The sequence below is a fragment of the Lagenorhynchus albirostris genome, chromosome 3 (genome assembly GCF_949774975.1).
Source record: "Lagenorhynchus albirostris chromosome 3, mLagAlb1.1, whole genome shotgun sequence".
NCBI lineage: Eukaryota > Metazoa > Chordata > Mammalia > Artiodactyla > Delphinidae > Lagenorhynchus > Lagenorhynchus albirostris.
This window is the reverse complement of record NC_083097.1, coordinates 106,557,842-106,578,282: the sequence shown is the minus strand read 5'-3', so window position 1 is coordinate 106,578,282 and position 20,441 is coordinate 106,557,842. Positions and strand designations below refer to the sequence as shown.

The 20,441-nt window shown below is 35.7% G+C and overlaps 1 protein-coding gene across 4 annotated transcripts in view; it reads right to left on the bottom strand.

Moving 5' to 3' along the window:
• SLC27A6 (solute carrier family 27 member 6) overlaps window positions 1–20,441 on the bottom strand; it is a 64,272-nt gene that overhangs the window by 8,097 nt on the left and 35,734 nt on the right. For all 4 annotated transcript variants that reach the window (XM_060143505.1, XM_060143507.1, XM_060143506.1 and 1 more), the window contains 2 exons: window positions 9,804–9,998; window positions 1,993–2,083 (listed from right to left, as the gene is read on the bottom strand). In XM_060143505.1, coding sequence (XP_059999488.1) covers window positions 1,993–2,083; window positions 9,804–9,998 — 286 coding nt within the window. The remainder of the gene's footprint in view (window positions 1–1,992; window positions 2,084–9,803; window positions 9,999–20,441) is intronic.

Here is a 20,441-nt window from a genome sequence, read left to right as displayed (position 1 = left end):
GGACTTATTCAAGTTAATCAAGATATTGCCCAGCAATCAACAAGGTAAAAAACTACTAAGAGTAGAAGACAAAGGGGACCAGCAATCACTTCCCCAGAAGATTTCAAGGCCATTGCTGACTTGTTTTGGCCACTGTGAAGAAAACTAACATCTATGTGATGGGTTAGATGAGGCTGTATTCCCGCAAACTCTAAAGCGATTTATGTCATTTTAACACTCTCTTTTTAATTCTTATTGCTCCCACTCCTCTGGACATTATGGGTTCCAAGGGCACACATACCACTGGCCAAAACTAGCCTGCCCTGACTCAGCAGGGACCCCTCACTGTCACTGTCATCAGGGACACCATCATTAGCATCGTTAGCATAATCACTGCCATTGTTACACTTATTGAGCACTCTCTGGGTACCCGTCACTATTCTGAGCACTTTACATATGTATCCCATCTCATCCTCATCACACACCTGTAAGACAGGGCCTCATATTGTATTCATTTTACAAGTGAAATTGAGGAAGAAAAAGTAATTTGCCCAATATTACACAGCTGCCAAATGTTGAAGTTGGAATGTTTTTAACCAGGTCCATCTGACTCCAAAGGCTGTCCTCCCTTGCATATCCCATCCATCTACATCCCCTATATACATTTCAGAATTTTCTAAGCCTCTTATATTTCCCTTAAAATTTATGTTCTTTATTTTTCTTCTTCAGGACACAGGTGATAGTTTCTTCACTGACAAATTAATTATTGCAAATGCTTAAAAAGGTCAGAGTGTATACTTATCTTTCCCTCCCAGGCATACTTTATGAAAGACACAATGCTTTAATGTAAAATAAAATTGAGCAATCCATAATGAGAATTACAAAATTGTAAAGCAGATATTTGGGGACAATCTGTTTTTGAAAAACCCTGAGGTTGCATAAGCAGTTCTGGGATTCAAGTTCCAATATCAGATATTATTGTAATTGTAATAAATAAAACACACTAGAAAAGAGTGCTTAAATAAAGTTCTTTGCAATCTCCTTAGAAGTGACTTTTTTCTTAGATGCTGTCTATAGAGTTGAATTAGAGAAAGATATTTGATAAATGCTCTTGAAATTCAGAGGATTGGGAAATTTGCTTTTTAAAAGACAAGGCTTATATTTTTGTCCAATCTTTCAGCTACCAGGAAAATAACCAAAACCCCAAAACCAAAACAAAGAAACCCGGGTCTGTGACCTTTATCTCCATATTTGAAGTCATCTCTGAAATGTAGTTTAAACATATTCTGAGGCAGTAGAAAGTAACTTGGGCCTGATTCTTTCAGACTGGATCTCAAACCAATACTAAGGGCACATCTCTACATTTAATTTTCTAGATTGATTATACGCAGCCGCACGTTAACTGGGGCACTCGCTTTCCTTAAAATTTCTAACCCAAAACTATGAGAAAGACTAGCCTGGTGGAGGGAGAGTGGGAGCAAGAAGAGAAAGGGAGGGAGGTAACTGGCCACATGACAGGCCCTCCAGAGGGCTCTGCATACATCATCTCATTAAAGTATCAACAATCACCTCCCGAAAGAAACACTGCTACCTCTACTCTGCATATGAAGAAAATGAGACTCAGGCAGGTTGACAAAGTTGGACAGTTTCTAAGTGTGAGAGCCCAGATTTGAATCAAAGTCTGTCTCACTTTCCACTATACGTAGAATCATAAATTGCCATGCATTTTTATATTATATCTTGGTGGTACAGGACATCAGACATATGCCACTGTAAGAGTGGTGGATTAAGAGAACTATAAGCCCACAGTAATCACTTTTAAATTTTCGTAATTACCATCTGAGTGACCCACGTGGGGCCTCTAACTTCTAATAATTAAACCATTCTACCTGCATTAAAATTCCAAATAAGTCACATATTAGAAATAACCACTCTTTCTCTTCTAAATTCAGTAATTAAAGAGAAATTCAAGAACTTTGCCTGAGGAGACATCTTCAAATACAAGAATCTTACCTTTTTTCACACGACTACACCAGCTGTGTTCATTTCTAATGGGTTCATCTTTCTGAAAATCATACTTTATCAAGTCAAAAGCGAAAAAAAGCTGCAAAAAACAGAATGAAACAAAAACAAGATTTAGTTATTTATTTGTGCAATGACATCTCCTGGTAGTAGATTTAAATCTCAGTCAATTGAAATACAGAATTAGAATGTGGATTTATTAAAACAAGTGAGCTTTCCTGGTAAAAAGTTAAATAAATGTTTAAAAATCAAAACTGAAGGTGTTAGTAACCAGCACTCATGTACTGGCATTTACTTTCACTTCTTTTATGTTGCACCTTACCTTAGAAAAGCCTTACTAATTCTAATCTTTTCTTTTTAAGTTTTTTCTTTTTTTTGATGTGGACCATTTTTTAAAGTCTTTATTGAATCTGTTACAATATTGCTTCTGTTTTATGTTTTGGTTTTCTGGCCCCGAGGCATGTGGGATCTTAGCTCCCCGACCAGGGATCAAAATCTTAACCACTGGACAGCCAGGGAACTCCCCTAATTTGAGTACCAGGAAGCGATCCCTGCACGAAATCACATACTCTGCTAACTATAGTTAAGAGGACACTTTCTTGCCTTCTCTTTTTTGCAATCTTTCAAACATCCCTTGAAATGGAAAGTTTTAATAGAACTAAAATGTCAACTACATGAATGCAAGGATTGTGTTGTGTATTTTAACTTACCATCCCTTGTAAAGGGACTAGATGCCTCAAAAGTACTTGTTTTTGTCACTTACTTAGACCTTTTCCCCAGGCCTTTCAATTTAATGTCCTTAAACTAACCCTCAGTACTTCTGTACACAGTTGTGGTGTAAGATGGAAATTTGTTGGAACATCCTCATCACATCAGGAAACAAGCTAATTGGACATCTCTCCTTGACCCCCAATATTTCCAGCTCCTCTGCTCTTGTAACGTTCGTATTACCATGTCATGCAGATTCACAGATCCTCAAAATCTGACCCTGGGAGAGAACTGCAGATTGGTTCAATCCAACTCCCTCATTTCATGCATAAGAAAATTGAGGTTTTCCCAATCAATTAAACAAGCAATCTTATTAAGCTGAACCAGCACGTACTAAACTAAAATGGAGGTGATAAAATGAAGTGAGAAAAAATAATTAGGAAGGACAAACAAAAGAGAGAAAGAGAGAAGGAGGAGCATGAGGAGAAGGAGAGAAACAAATAAAGAACAAATGGGAAAATATGAATAAAATTAATGAGATAAATGTAATAGTAAAATTTATTATCAAAGACTAAACAAACATCTCAGGAAAGTCAACATGTAACTACAATCACAATTCATTGTTTGAATTAAAATACAAATGAGAGCAACTTATATATATATATATTATAAATTTATTTATTTACTTATGTATTTATTACTTTTGGCTGTATTGGGTCTTCATTGCTGCGTGTAGGCTTTCTCTAGTTGGGGCAATGGGGGCTACTCTTTGTTGCGGTGTGCGGGCTTCTCATTGAGATGGCTTCTCTTGCCGTGGAGCACAGGCTCTAGGCGCTCAGGCTTCAGTAGTTGTGGCTCGTGGGCTCTAGAGCACAGGCTCAGTAGTTGTGGCACACGGGCTTAGTTGCTCTGCAGCATGTGGGATCTTCCCGGATCAGGGATTGAACCCGTATCCCCTGCATTCACGGGCAGATTCTTAACCACTGTGCCACCAGGGAAGTCTGAGAGCAACTAATATTGATTGAGTACTTACTGTGTCTCAGTCACTGTGCTAAGAGCTTTTAATTTAATCATCAAAAACCCTATAAGGTAGAAATTAATATTATCCTATTTTAAGATGAGGGCCAATGAAAGAGACAGCAAAACAAAAAAACTGTTACTCTTGACATAAAGATTCTTATTAAAATGCAAGCTTGCATCTTGTTGGTCTTTATCTGTAATTGGGCTAATAGGATATTGGCTACTTGCCTAATGACTGGTCAAAAGAAAGATTCCAGAGGTTCCGGAACTGCATTTATCATTTCGGCCAAACTAGAACAAAGTCCTGTTTATTACTCTCTTGTGTTTTAACATGCTTTATATTTTGAAAAATTTGCCCAGCAACTGGTAATATCATCTTTAACATTATTTCTTTTACATTAATTTGGCAACCACACGCATGGGTAAGATTCATTCCACACCAAATCACTGTTCAGTGTGCCTGTTATCAGATACAGGGGACTTGATGGTCAGAAATTGAGTAATTTTATAATACAAATGAAATTTAAATATATCACAGCACCTTCTAGAAGTAGCCTGGATCAGAGCATTAAGTCTCAGCTAGAAGGATTTCTATTTTTTTTCCTGCCTTCAAGAGGACCCATGAGGTTACAAAAACGGTTATGTTATAATAACACAAATAAAGAAACAGATGCCACACTTCAATATCTCCTAAATGTATAGTATACATACACATACTGGTATAGGTATAGGAAGAGGTATACATGGCCAGAACACAGCTGCAGGGGTTCTCATTTGTAACAGTCTAGACAAATGGGTCCCCAGAACTGTACAGCATACATCTATGTGACTGTGCACACTGGCCCTTGGAGTTCCCACACATACCTGTATGCTTTTGCATATTCAGATTTGTAAATTTAGAAGTTAGAAAGGGAACACAAAAATTATTTCCTCTATAAATAAATGAGTAGACTTTGAATCCAGAAGAAAGTGACTTGTCAAAGTCAAAAAGTCAAGTAGTGGCAGAGCTGGAACTAGAGCCCTAGGTACAGTGATTCAAATTCAGGATTTTTTTGCCTCAGCGTTATACTACATTGCTTTGACCTATACAGTACAGGCTCATTTATCCCACACCATAGGTAAAGGGTGGTTTCTCTGTTTCCTTAAACAGAAGACCCTTAAAATATACAAACACACACACACACACACTCATAAACTTATCATCTCTCTCTCTATCATAAATATACATTTATATACCTATAGTAACATGTAATATTATATAGACTTGGGACATTATGAATACTCATTTCTAGGATGCACTGTTATGCAACAGAATAGTTTTCTGAATGGTTTGCAGACTTGTATTTAAAAAATAATCATTTTTAAAAAATCAAGTAAAACAGAAAAATAAGAAGAAAAAGTTAAATTTCCCCAAATTTTAACCAAAAGTAAACCATTCTTAACATGGTGTAATATATTCTCAATACAAAGTGATCCCTGGCCATTCTATCTAAAATTTCAAAAAACGCCTCCCAATATACATGCACATGCACACAATCTCCTTTCCCTGTTTAATTTTCCTCTTTTGCACTAATGAGTATGTGCTATAGATTGTATTTTATTTATTGATCTCGTCTGTTTTCTGTCTTCCTCAATACAGCATGACCTGCACGTGGGCAGGAATTTATGTGCGTTTTGTTCACTGTGCTCACTTGTGTCAGGCATACTGGAAACATTATAAATATATATAAAGAAAGTCATTTGATGAACATCATTACAAATGCATTTAAATCAATAGAGGGAAAGGTATGAAACTGATTAGTAAAATAATTTATGAAAAATGAAACCACACCATTCTAGTAAATGCAATCAATTTAAATTTTCTTGAATTTAACAAAAGAAAATGGAACCAAAGTTAAACTAAAATGTGTGTTTAGCATAACAGATACCAGTCCCTATGGGGTCAAAGAATTTAACTTTAACCACAAATTTAATTAGAGGCCTTTGCTCTCAGCTTCTGGGAGATAATCTCTCACAATGTCATGAGGGACAAGACTTTTTATTTGCCTAAGGACCTTGGGCAACCAGATAGTAACTCTATGATTGAGAGTGGGTCTCTGAGCCATGCCAATAATGTTATGCAGGGTTGGGGCTTTGGGTCACCCAGATTGACCTCCTGAGGGACTGGAGGTGGAGGTTGACCACAGAGGCAGCCAACTAGATTTAAAAGATTGAGCCCCCGCAAAAGACTCTGGACATCAAGGCTGGGTGAGCTTCCTGAGTTGGCAATATTCCATGTATTGTCACACATCAATTCCAGGAGAGTAATATCCTCCTGACTTCACAGGAGAGGACAACTGGAAGCCTTGCATTTGGTACCCTCCTGGATTCTACCCTGGCCTTCCCTTGACTGATGTTCCTTCCCTTAACTGATGTTAATCTATATCCTTTAGGTGTAATAAACTGTAACTATTATATGGCTTTTGGTGAGTTTTGTGTTCCTTCCAGTGAATTATCAAACTTAAAGGTGGTCTTAGGGACTCCCAAGCTGCAACTGATGTTAGATGTGAAGGTGGTCCCACGTGAACTGTTTTCTAACTTCACAGTTGGCTAAATTTCTTAGTCTCTAAAAGATGCCTACTTTAAGACAATAAAAAAAGTTTATACAAATGTGAGCAAAAGGAACCTTTTTAATAAGTCTCATACTTTATCTTTACTTTGTATCTATGGATTTACCACCATAAAAGATGAGATAATCAATACTTATACCTTCTTCTCTCCTCCCACACAATTCTCATTTTTTTTAGTTATAAGTATTTTTATAGTGTCAGGATTTATACTTCCATTCGATCTATAAACATAATTCAGAGCTTTTCAGTCCTCTATATTTAAGTGGATTCAAGCAAACCTTTCAACTGAAGGTGGTTCCTTCAATTTCTAAACTGCTTTATCTTCAGGTTCACTAGAATTTTTCATTCAGTGAATATAAAGAAGTAGTATATTCCTGTAAGTACATGGGAATTATATTCTCTGATTTCTTAAAAGTTTGAGAACACTACTTTGTTGCCTTTGGACTTGTAGGACAAGTTTGTTAGAACTGAAATTCTTAGGTGAAAACATTATGCTCTTTTTGGGGGGGCACTGAGTGTAATGTTTTTGTTTTGAAAGATGCCTGAGACATTTCCCATCTTCACCATATACTTTGTACATCTTTTGCTTTTTCTGCCTTAGCATTTTCTTATGGTTCTTTAATTTACGTTCAGTAATTTCACCAGAATATATATATTTCCTGATGATCATTCTGTACCATATTTTTTCCCCCTGGAACATAATCTGCTCTTTTGCTAAAGATTCAAATCTTTATTTTCAGGAAGTTTTCTTCTATTAGGTTTCAAATAGTTTTTTTCACTTTGATTTGTTTTCTTCTACCAGAACATGAATGAAGCACATGTCAGATCATTGTCTATGCTTTCAAAATTTACCTTTCTAATTTATTTTATATTATTATTTGCTTATTCTTTACATCTGTGTGACTCCTTAATCCCATCCATCTTGCTAACCATGTTTTCAGTCCTGTTTATTTTTAAGTCCTTCAGTGTGGTGTTCAACTCTGTAATATTTTCATTTTTCCCTTTTATTCTTTTTCCTTTGGGTTGAGCATGCCTACTTTCCAACTCCATTTGTTGATCTATGATTTCCTTGCATTTTCCTTTGAGCTCTTATGTTTAAAGAGAATATTATTACAATTTTTTGAACCTATGGGAAATTGTTTTTCTAAACATTTTCTGGCCATTTGGGGGGACTTATTATTTTGATATTCATCCATATATTTTTAGCTGTTTTTTATTTAGATTCATTTTCTCCCTTTCTTTCAAGTTTTATTTCCTCTATGGATTTCATGTTTGTTCCTTCCCAATTATTATTACTGGGCATAGAAAAGGAGATGGCAGTCCCCAGTTTTTACTTGGATTTGTCTCTCAAATGCACTGTCACTAAATTTTTTATATTTTTTGCTTTGGGGGCATATATGGGACACACCTCCCTTCTGTTTCATGCATTTAAATAGTAAGCATAGCACAGAAGATGGACATTTGGGTTAGAGGAACTCTGTTGCTGCTTCATCTTTTTCTTTCGGTTTTAACATCCTATCTCCATTTAGAGGCTGATTCCTCTCTCAGATGGTAAGTGTAAGCCTCCAATAAGTTTAAATTTTTGAGAGACGCACTTAAATCTCCTCACATAGTTATGAAACAGTTATTGGTCCAATTTTTTTCTGATTACCTGCTATGTGATGAAACAACATGCAAATGAAATGATAAAAGACTAGAATTCATATGACATTGCGTACTTTTTTTCATTTTCAAACTAAAAAAAAAAAAAAAACAGAAAAAAAAAATCAGAAGTTGCCCAAATAAATTGGAGACAATCATAACTTCCTGCATTATGGACATTATAACAGTCTGACAGGGACTTTAAGATATTAGAAAATTATAATGAGGTCAAGCCAGTAATACAAAATACAAATCTTCATTGTATTCCTATTACATGATTACTTAGGAATGACTCAGCTTCACCAAAAAGCTTTAATTATGAATACCAAATTTTTAACGGAACCAGTGCAATCCATTGAGAAAATTAACTGTAAAGAATGTAATAATACTCGGTAATATCAGCACTTACTTTCCCCCAATTATTTTTGTTTGCAACACACATGTATTTCTGAAATGTCAACAAGACCCTCACAGTCCCATAAAACGCATTATAAAAATAGTTTGTACCTTCTTTAAGTTTCAAACATTAGGGCAATTTATACCAGCTTTGAATCTATTTCTTTACTCTTTAAAAATTATACTTTTATCACTTTTGATAATCCTCACTAAATGTTTCTTTTTACTTTTTTAAATTATGCTTTTTATTACTTCCTTCCTTTTATACTCTTTGAGTTTATTTTAGTTGTTTTTTAAAATTAACTTACAGAAATGGATATTTAGCTCACTAATTTTCAGCTATTCTTATCTGAGCTTTGAAATGTAACATTTTCATTATGATTCAGCTTAAATTATTTTCTATTTCTATTTTTCTATTATGATTTTTTTCTTTGACTCAGAAATTTAGAGATGTTTCATTTCCAAATATATAGGAGATGATCTAGCTGTTATTTTAAACATTTCTATCTTAATTAAACTGTGGTCAGAGAACATAATCCATATATACTCAAGCCTATGAAATTTGCTGGAATTCCCTATGTAGTCCTGTAATCTTTGTGAATGTGTGATAAACGCTTAAAAATAATGGATATTCTGCAGTTTTTAAATGCAGTGTCCTATATATGTTCATTAGTTCAAATAGTTTAGTTATTGTATTATTCTAATACATTATGTCATTGAAAAAACTTTTTGCATGTTCTATCAAATAGTAAAGAGCTAAAATAAAATATTCTACTATGATTCTGGACTTGTTTATCTCCCCTTGAGGTTATATAAATTTTGATACTTTTTTAAAATTTTCATTTTTATTATTTAAAAATATTATTGTTGAATATAAATTCTATTTTGATAATTATTTCCTCCAAACAAGTTGAAGATATCTGTCCACTATATTTTGTCTTCCATGGTTGCTATTGAGAAATTAGCTGCCTTTTACTCCTAAGAAGGTAATTTTTTGGCTACTTTAAAAATTTTAGTGATATCTTGACATAGTTTTTAAGGAAACCATATATTAGAAGCCTACATATAATTTTTGAGTGATATAAAAATGAATGGAAAGTAGAAATAGTGGATTAAAAACAGAAAATGGAGTCAAATTAATATATATTGGGACCTATGCTTGTTTATATATTATATCATTAAATTTGAAAACTGAACAAAATAACTAACTATTATTATTCCCATATGACAGGGGGAAAAGATGGGAGATAATTGAGGTTTTCACAGTCTATGGCACCACAGTTCATCTAGAGGCCACTATGTTATTTATAGAAGTTCTCAAATTAAAAAAAAGGTGATAATATTTAGCATAATTTACAAGCACAAAGTCTAGAGGAGAGGTTAGCAGATCTCAATATATTTCTTTTGTAAAGAAAATATTTTACTTACTTTGTGAAGGAAATTCGCTCTCCCAACTGATCCAATTTTCCCAGTGTGATTCATGAAACAAATGTTTCCTTCAGTAGCTCCATAAAGCTCACACATCTTAATATTTCCAAATCTGTCTAAAAATTCTCTCCATACATCACTCCGTATGCCATTTCCAACTGCCAAACGTACCCGATGATCCTTTTCTCCTTCTCTCTGTTAGAAGAAAAGATTTTACTAGTAATTTATTATTTCCAGTTCCCAATTTTTTCTTTCATTGCTATTACTTAAATAGCAACCATCCAGAAGTAAGTTGCATGTGTGCAATGATGCAAAGGAGTAAAAAAAGTATCATGTAAGTCCATGGCAGAACTAAGTCCAATAGCTAATGAAACTAACACTGGTCCAGAGTAATAGAGCTTTATTTCCCTATATCTGGCAAAATCGCTTCCTAAATTTGAGATGCTGAAGTCTTATTTTTCCTGAAATATGCTTTCTTCCTTACCAGAATGGAGGCTCCTCAAAAAATTAAAAGTAGAACTACCATATGATCCAACAATTCCACTCCTGGGTATTTATCTGAAGAAAACAAAAACTCTAATTCAAAAAGATACTGCACCCCATGTTCATTGCAGCATTATTTACAATAGCCAAGACATGGAAGCAACCTAAATGCCCATCAATAGATGAATGAAGAAAATGTGGTATATACACAACGGAATATTATTCAGTCATAAAGAAGAATGAAATCTTACCATTTGTGACAACATGGATGGACCTTAAGGGCATTATGCTAAGTGAAATAAGTCAGACAAAGAAAGACAAATTCTGTATGATCTCACATATATGTGGCATCTAAAAAAAACAAACAACAGCCAAAACAAAAACCCAAAACCCTGAGCAGAGAACAGATTGGTGGTTGCCAGGGGCAGGGTGAGGAGTGGGCAAAAATGGGTAAAGGGGGTCAAAAGGTACAAATTTCTAGTTATAAAATAAATAAGTCCTGGGGATGTACTGTACAGCGTGGTGACTATAATTAACAATACTGAATTGCATATCTGAAAGTTGCTAAGAGAGTAGAGTTGACCCTTGAACAACCAGGGATTAGGGACATGGAGATGAAGTAGAAAATCCAAATGTAATTTCTAGTTGGTTCTCAGTATCACTGGTTTCACATCCACAGATGCAACCAACTGCAGATCATGTAGTACTGTGATATTTACTACTGAAAAAAAATCTGCATATAAGTGGACATGCACAGCTCAAACCCATGCTCTTCAAGGGTCAACTGTAAATCTTAAAGTTCTCATCACAAGAAAAAGAAAATTTGCAACTATGTATGGTGTTGAATGTTAATTAGACTTATACTGGTGATCAATTTGCAATATATACAGTATATTGAATCATTACATTTTACACCTGAAACTATGTTTTATGTCAGTTATACCTCAATTAAAAAATTAGAGTAAGAATATAATATCAGCTTAGTCATGGTAAATCCATGATTCCTTTTGAAGTACCTCCAACCTTACAAAAGTAATACAAAATAACAAGAAATAACAATAAATAGACAACAATAATAGAGAAATCAATTGTCCCTGACACAGTTAAAAATGGTCCAATGAACACATTCTTTACCTTAGTTCCTTCTCTGTCTTAAAGGAGATTTTAATCTATTAACTCTCAAGAAAAAAGAGAATGTGAAAGAAAGGTAATTTCACAAACTGAAAGGTGAATAGATAAAAGGCATGAGACTAAGCAGAGTAGTTAATTCTGAAATCTAAGCCCACAGTTGGGAACGCAACACATGCTCCTAAGAGTGTCAAGGAAACAACAAAAAAATGAGGAAGGCAGAAGACTTGGTTGGAAATTTGTTTAAGAAGCATCTGCACCCCTAGACACCCTGATTCAGATAATACATCTGGGAGTCTGACCTCTGCACACTGGTCAAACACTGGAGACACTCTCTGGAGAAGCCCAACCAGATACCATTTCAGATGCAGGAATCTACTGAAAACAGTAAGTTCAATGCAAGCCTGAATACTAAATGGTGAGATCTCAGAGCCAAACTAATCTACAGAGGTAGAAATCAGAATATTGTTCACATTTGGTAGGACAATGACATTTTTTTTATGACAACCAGGGGGAATATCTTCAAGAAGAAAATAAATAAAATTGATTAAAAATACTTGAAGTGTTGTTAAATCATATTCAGAAATTTGGGCTAAGATGGAGAGATGAATTAGTAACAGGCATTTAGAAAGCAAAATTTAAAAAGTCAATTATTTTCAGTAATAAAAAGCTAAAAATTGTTATTATATTTTAAATACATTATGTGTCAGCTATGAATAATATATATATAATTTTTATAATGAAAAAACTTATTATCAAAGTATTTTAATGATCATAATTAGATTGGTGCCATAGAGGGAGAAGAAACATATGTGTGTGAATATGTGAGTAAGAAGCCAGGTAGATGATAGTTAAGACTGAAAAATCAAGAAATAGTAACATACATGTTTTATTAAGAAATATGGAAGTAAATAAAACCCAAAATATCTTAAAATAATTAAATATGTTTACCTCTAGAGGTCAAGTATTGATACGAGGGGGTATTGTTTTCTTGAAAGTACTATTTGATTTTTCAGAATTGTAAAAGTACTAATTTAATAAAATAAAAATTAAATTAAAAAAATAAAATAAGAGCCGAGGTGTGGATACATCAGAATCTGACTTGTGGATTTCATTAGACCCTTAAACCCTTAAGGGTTTAAGGTAAATATTCCACTGATAGAAAAAAACAAACAAACAAAACGAACAAAGAAAAAACCTCACTCAATCAAAGTAGCTACTTCCAAGACAGAGGATTATTTTCTACCACTAAATACTACCAGGAGCAATTCTGTCCTGGTTCCAACTCCCACGGGCATGCCCAGTATTGCCGACCTGGCATGGAACTAGCTCTTGGATTTTTCACTGCCATTTTCATATATAAAACAGTAGTGTTGAAAATCTAAGGATTTATTCTGCTTTAACAGAGAACAATCTTTTATTTTTATTTATTATTTTTTTAATTAATTTTTTTTGGCCGCGTTGGGTCTTCAATGCTGCACGCGGGCTTTCTCTAGCTGTGGCAAGCGGGGGCTACTCTTTGTTGCGGCTTCTCATTTCTCATTGCGGTGGCTCCTCTTGTTGCTGAGCATGGGCTCTAGGAGCGTTGGCTTCAGTAGTTGCAGCACATGGGCTCAGTAGTTGTGGCTCATTGGCTCTAGAGCACAGGCTCAGTAGTTGTGGTGCACGGGCTTAGTTGCTCCGCAGTGTGTGGGATCTACCTGGACCAGGGATCAAACCCTGCATTGGCAGGCAGATTCTTAAACCACTGCACCACCAGGGAAGTCCAAAGAACAATCTTTTATATGGCATGATTCTTGGATGCTTTTCAGGTTAGAGATGAGTTTTAGCAAGTATTATTTATAAAATGAATTGGCACACTCTGGAAAACCAATAAGAAGGTGGTTGACACACCAAATTCCATAGACTTTAACCTGTGTGGGATATATAGCTATACAAGCTTACTAAATAATAATATTCATCCAAAGTCATTCAACTGATATAGAAAATAAAATCATCAAAACTAGGATAAGGCTTTTGTCTAGAAATTTCAAAGTCATGTTTTTAACTCTCAAGATATGTATTTATTTAAAGTATTTAAATATTTATTCTATTTTCCTTTCATTTAAAAGAAAGCACAGAATATCATGCTTTGAGGACTATGAAGAAAGATCAACAGATTCATTACTTAGTGTTGTGGGAAAAAAGAAAATGCATATTTCTTCTGTTGTTGATATGCATGCACTCCTAAAACAGTAAAATACAAATGACAATTGATATAAGGGATATAAATTAGTTATTTTCAGTTTATTGAGATATAATCTAGTTTCAGTGACATTATTCAGATTTTTATTTACCAGATTAAAATCATGAGCATGGAAATATATATATACATATATATATATGAAAATAATATGATTCCTTTATCTATAATAATGATATAAAAAATATATGAAGCTCTGTAGCAAGATCAAAATATACAGATATAGTTATTTTTTATTTTTTTTTACATTTTTATTGGAGTATAATTGCTTTACAATGGTGTGTTACTTTCTGCTTTATAACAAAGTGAATCAGTTAAACATATACATATGTTCCCATATCTCATCCTTCTTGCATCTCCCTCCCTCCCACCCTCCCTATCCCACTGCTCTAGGTGGTCACAAAGCACCGAGCTGATCTCCCTGTGCTATGCGGCTGCTTCCCACTAGCTATCTATTTTATGTTTGGTAGTGTATATATGTCCATGGCACTCTCTTGCTTTGTCACAGCTTACTCTTCCCCCTGCCCATATCCTCAAGTCCATTCTCTAGTAGGTCTGTGTCTTTATTCCTGTCTTACCCCTAAGTTCTTCATGACATATCTTTTTTTCTTAAATTCCATATATATGTGTTAGCATACAGTATTTGTCTTTCTCTTTCTGACTTACTTCACTCTGTATGACAGACTCTAGGTCTATCCACCTCATTACAAATAGCTCAATTTCGTTTCTTTCTATGGCTGAGTAATATTCCATTGAATATATGTGCCACATCTTCTTTATCCATTCATCCGATGATGGACACTTAGGTTGTTTCCATCTCCAGGCTATTGTAAATAGAGCTGCAATGAATATTTTGGTACATGACTCTTTTTGAATTATGGTTTCCTCAGAGTATATGCCCAGTAGTGGGATTGCTGGGTCGTATGGTAGTTCTATGTGTAATTTTTTAAGGAACCTGCATACTGTTCTCCATAGTGGCTATACCAATTCACATTCCCACCAGCAGTGCAAGAGTGTTCCCTTTTCTCCACACCCTCTCCAGCATTTATTGTTTCTAGATTTTTTGATGATGGCCATTCTGACTGATGTGAGATGATATCTCAATATAGTTTTGATTTGCATTTCTCTAATGATTAATAATGCTGAGCATTCTTTCATGTATTTGTTGGCAGTCTGTATATCTTTCTTGGAGAAATGTCTATTTAGGTCTTCTGCCCATTTTTGGATTGGGTTGTTTGTTTTTTTCTTATTGAGCTGCATGAGCTGCTTATAAATGTTGGAGATTAATCATTTGTCAGTTGCTTCATTTGCAAATATTTTCTCCCATTCTGAGGTTGTCTTTTGGTCTTGTTTATGGTTTCCTTTGCTGTGCAAAAGCTTTGAAGTTTCATTGGGTCCCATTTGTTTATTTTCAGTTTTATTTCCATTTCTCTAGGAGGTGGGTCAAAAAGGATCCTGCTGTGATTTATGTCATACAGTGTTGTGCCCATGTTTTCCTCTAAGAGTTTGATAGTTTCTGGCCTTACATTTAGGTCTTTAATCCATTCTGAGCTTATTTTTGTGTATGGTGTCAGGGAGTGATCTAATCTCATACTTTTACATGTACCTGTCCAGCTTTCCCAGCACCACTTATTGAAGAGGCTGTCATTTCTCCACTGTGCATCCCTGCCTCCTTTATCAAAGATAAGGTGACCACATGTGCATGGGTTTATCTCTGGGCTTTCTATCCTGTTCCATTGATCTATCTTTCTGTTTTTGTGCCAGTACCATACTGTCTTGATTACTGTAGCTTTGTAGTATAGTCTGAAGTGAGGGAACCTGAACTTCCAGCTCCGTTTTTCGTTCTCAAGATTGCTTTGGCTATTCGGGGTCTTTTGCATTTCCATACAAATTGTGAAATTTTTTGTTCCAGTTCTGTGAAAAATGCCAGTGGCAGTTTGATAGGGATTGCATTGAATCTGTAGATTGTTTTGGGTAGTAGAGTCATTTTCACAATGTTGATTCTTCCAATCAAAGAACATGGTATATCTCTCCATCTATTTGTATCATTTTTAATTTCTCTCATCAGTGTCTTATAATTTCCTGCATACAGGTCTTTTGTCTCCTTAGGTAGGTTTATTCCTAGATATTTTATTCTTTTTGTTGCAATGGTAAATGGGAATGTTTCCTTGATTTCACGTTCAGATTTTTCATCATTAGTGTGTAGGAATGCCAGAGATTTCTGTGCATTAATTTTGTATCCTGCTACTTTACCAAATTCACTGATTAGCTCTAGTAGTTTTCTGGTAGCATCTTTAGGATTCTCTATGTATAGTATCATGTCATCTGCAAACAGTGACAGCTCTACTTCTTCTTTTCCGATTTGGATTCCTTTTATTTCCTTTTCTTCTCTGATTGCTGTGGCTAAAACTTCCAAAACTATGTTGAACAACAGTGGTGAGAGTGGGCAACCTTGTCTTGTTCCTGACTTAGTGAAAATGCTTTCAGTTTCTCACCATTGAGGACGATGTTGGCTGTGGGTTTGTCATATATGGCCTTTATTATGTTGACGAAAGTTCCCTCTATGCCTACTTTCTGCAGGGTTTTTATCATAAATGTGTGTTGAATTTTGTCGAAAGCTTTCCCTGCATCTATTGAGATGATCATATGGTTTTTCTTCTTCAATTTGTTAATATGCTGTATCACGTTGATTGATTTGTGTATATTGAAGAATCCTTGCATTCCTGGAATAAACCCCACTTCATCATGGTGTATGATCCTTTTAATGTGCTGTTGGATTCTGTTTGCTAGTATTTTGTTGAGGATTTTTGCATCTATGTTCATCAGTGATATTGGCCTGTAGTTTTCTTTCTTTGTGACATCCTTGTCTGGTTTTGGTATCAGGGTGATGGTGGCCTCGTAGAATGAGTTTGGGAGTGTTCCTCCCTCTGTTATATTTTGGAAGAGTTTGAGAAGGAGAGATGTTAGCTCTTCCCTAAATGTTTGAAAGAATTCGCCTGTGACGCCATCTGGTCCTGGGCTTTTTTTGTTAGAAGATTTTTAATCAGTTTCAATTTCAGTGCTTGTAATTGGTCTGTTCATATTTTCTATTTCTTCCTGATTCAGTCTTGGCAGATTGTGCATTTCTAAGAATTTGTCCATTTCTTCCAGGTTGTCCATTTTATTGGCATAGAGTTGCTTGTAGTAATCTCTCATGATCTTTTGTATTTCTGCAGTGTCAGTTGTTACTTCTCCTTTTTCATTTCTAATTCTATAGATTTGAGTCTTCTCCCTTTTTTTCTTGATGAATCTGGCTAATGGTTTATCAATCTTGTTTATCTTCTCAAAGAGCTAGCTTTTAGTTTTATTGATCTTTGCTACCGTTTCCTTCATTTCTTTTTCATTTATTTCTGATCTGATTTTTATGATTTCTTTCCTTCTGCTAACTTTGGGGTTTTTTTGTTCTTCTTTCTCTAATTGCTTTAGGTGCAAGGTTGGGTTGTTTATTTGAGATGTTTCCTGTTTCTTAAGGTAGGATTGTATTGCTATAAACTTCTCTCTTAGAACTGCTTTTGCTGCATCCCATGGGTTTTGGGTCATCGTGTCTCCATTGTCATTTCTTTCTAGGTATTTTTTAATTTCCTCTTTGATTTCTTCAGTGATCACTTCGTTATTAAGTAGTGTGTTGTTTAGCCTCCATGTGTTTTATTTTTTACAGATCTTTTCGTGTAATTGATATCTAGTCTTGTAACATTGTGGTCGGAAAAGATACTTGATACAATTTCAATTTTCTTAAATTTACCAAGGCTTGATTTGTGACCCAAGATATGATCTATCCTGGAGAATGTTCCATGAGCACTTGAGAAAAATGTGTATTCTGTTGTTTTTGAATGGAGTGTCCTATAAATATCAATTAAGTCCATCTTGTTTAATGTATCACTTAAAGCTTGTGCTTCCTTATTTCTTTTCATTTTGGATGATCTGTCCATTGGTGAAAGTGGGGTGTTAACGTCCCCTACTATGAATGTGTTACTGTCGATTTCCCCTTTTATGGCTGTTAGTATTTGCCTTATGTATTGAGGTGCTCCTATGTTGGGTGCATAAATATTTACAATTGTTATATCTTCTTCTTGGATCGATCCCTTGATCATTATGTAGTGTCCTTCTTTGTCACTTGTAATAGTCTTTATTTTAAAGTCTATTTTGTCTGATATGAGAATTGCTACTCCAGTTTTCTTTTGTTTTCCGTTTGCATGGAATATCTTTTTCCATCCCCTTACTTTCAGTCTGTATGTGTCTCTAGGTCTGAAGTGGGTATCTTGTAGATAGCATATATATGGGTCTTGTTTTTGTATCCATTCAGCCAACCTGTGTCTTTTGGTGCGAGCATTTAGTCCATTTACATTTAAGGTAATTATTGATATGTATGTTCCTATTTCCATTTTCTTAATTGTTTTGGGTTCGTTATTGTAGGTCTTTCCTTCTCTTGTGTGTCTTGCCTAGAGAAGTTCCTTTAGCATTTGTTGTAAAGCTGGTTTGGTGGTGCTGAACTCTGTCAGTTTTTGCTTGTCTGTAAAGGTTTTAATTTCTCCGTCAAATCTAAATGAGATCCTTGCTGGGTAGAGTAATCTACCAGCTTGGTTGCAGCTTTTTCTCCTTCATCACTTTAAATATGTCCTGCCAGTCCCTGCTGGCTTGCAGAGTTTCTGCTGAAAGATCAACTGATAACCTTATGGGGATTCCCTTGTGTGTTATTTGTTGTTTTTCCCTTGCTGCTTTTAATATGTTTTCTTTGTATTTAATTTTTGACAGTTTGATTCCTATGTGTCTTGGCGTGTTTCTCCTTGGTTTTGTCCTGTATGGGATTCTCTGTGCTTCCAGGACTTGATTAACTATTTCCTTTCCCATATTAGGGAAGTTTTCAACTATAATCTCTTCAAATATTTTCTCAGTCCCTTTCTTTTTCTCTTATACTTCTGGAACCCCTATAATTTGAATGTTGGTGCATTTAATGTTGTCCCAGAGGTCTCTGAGACTGTCCTCAGTTCTTTTCATTCTTTTTTCTTTATTCTGCTCTGCAGTAGTTATTTCCACTATTTTATCTTCCAGGTCACTTATCCGTTCTTCTGCCACAGTTATTCTGCTATTGATCCCTTTTAGAGTATTTTTAATTTCATTTATTGTGTTGTTCATCATTGCTTGTTTCATCTGTAGTTCTTCTAGGTCCTTGTTAAATGTTTCTTGCATTTTGTCTATTCTATTTCCAAGATTTTGGATCATCTTTACTACCATTATTCTGAATTCTTTTTCAGGTAGACTGCCTATTTCCTCTTCATTTGTTAGGTCTGGTGGGTTTTTATCTTGCTCCTTCTTCTTCTGTGTGTTTTTCTGTCTTCTCATTTTGCTTATCTTACTGTTTTTGGGGTCTCCTTTTTATAGGCTGCAGGTTCGTAATTCCCGTTGTTTTTGGTGTCTGTCCCCAGTGGCTAAGGTTGGTTCAGTGGGTTGTGTAGGCTTCCTGGTGGAGGGGAGTAGTGCCTGTGTTCTGGTGGATGAGGCTGGATCTTGTCTTTCTGGTGGGCAGGTCCATGTCTGGTGGTGTGTTTTGGGGTGTCTGTGGACTTATTATGATTTTAGGCAGCCTCTCTGCTAATGGGTGGGGTTATGTTCCTGTCTTGCTAGTTGCTTGGCACAGGGTGTCCAGCACTGTAGGTTGCTGGTCGTTGAGTGAACCTGGGTGCTGGTGTTGAGATGGAGATCTCTGGGAGATTTTCACCATTTGATATTACATGGAACTGGGAGGTCTCTTGTGGAGCATGTCCTGAAGTTGGCTCTCCCACCTCAGAGGCACAGCACTGACTCCTGGCTGCAGTACGAAGAGCCGGTCAAGTCAAGACTTTCCATTGTGATTTCAATGGAACATCAGAACTTCCAGCTTCTGTGACGCAGCAGAATTCCAGGAAGGCAAACAGAAAGTACACAGGGAGGAAGATGAACTGCAGCAAAGCCTTTGTCATATGATAGTGACCTCACGGGTTTGCCGGGCATGACGGCGTATGTGTGGCTCGCCCTCAGCGGCCAGTCAGGGGTTCTCTATGGCAAAGTGGAGAGAGAGGAGCTTGCGGAGCCGCTCTGCCTCCGCTTCACTGTACACTGCTCCACATACAGTACATGCCTATAGTTATTTTTGGCACACACACAATCACATGTATATATATAATGGAGAGAGAGAGAGATAAACAGAAGTTTTAAAAAAACTAGTTTGCCCAGGAATGGAAACTTTACCTAAAAGATATATAATACACAATAAGGTGTTATCATAAATGTTATCAAGGGTTAGCAGGGGCTAAATCCAGCCTACTTCCTGTTTGTTTTTTTTTGTTTTTTTTTTTTTGGTTGCACTGGGTCTTAGTTGTGGCAGGTGGGCTCCTTAGCTGCGGCTCACGGGCTTCTTAGTTGCAGCTCACTGGCTTCTTAGCTGTGGCATGTGAACTCTTAGTTGCAGCATGCATGTGGGATCCAGTTCCCTGACCGGGGATCGAACCCAGGCCCCCTGCATTGGGAGTGCAGAGTCTTACCCATTGCGCCACCAGGGAAGTCCCTACTTCCTGTTTTTGTAAATAAAGTTTTATTAGGACACAGTCACACCCATTTATATGGATTGTCTACCCTGCTTTTGCAATACAGAGGTAGAATTAAGTAGTTGTAACAGAGACAGCATGATCCACAAAGCCTAAAATATTTACTAATCTAGTGCTTTACAGAAACAGCTTGCTGACCTCTGCCCTAAATTATAAAAATAAAAA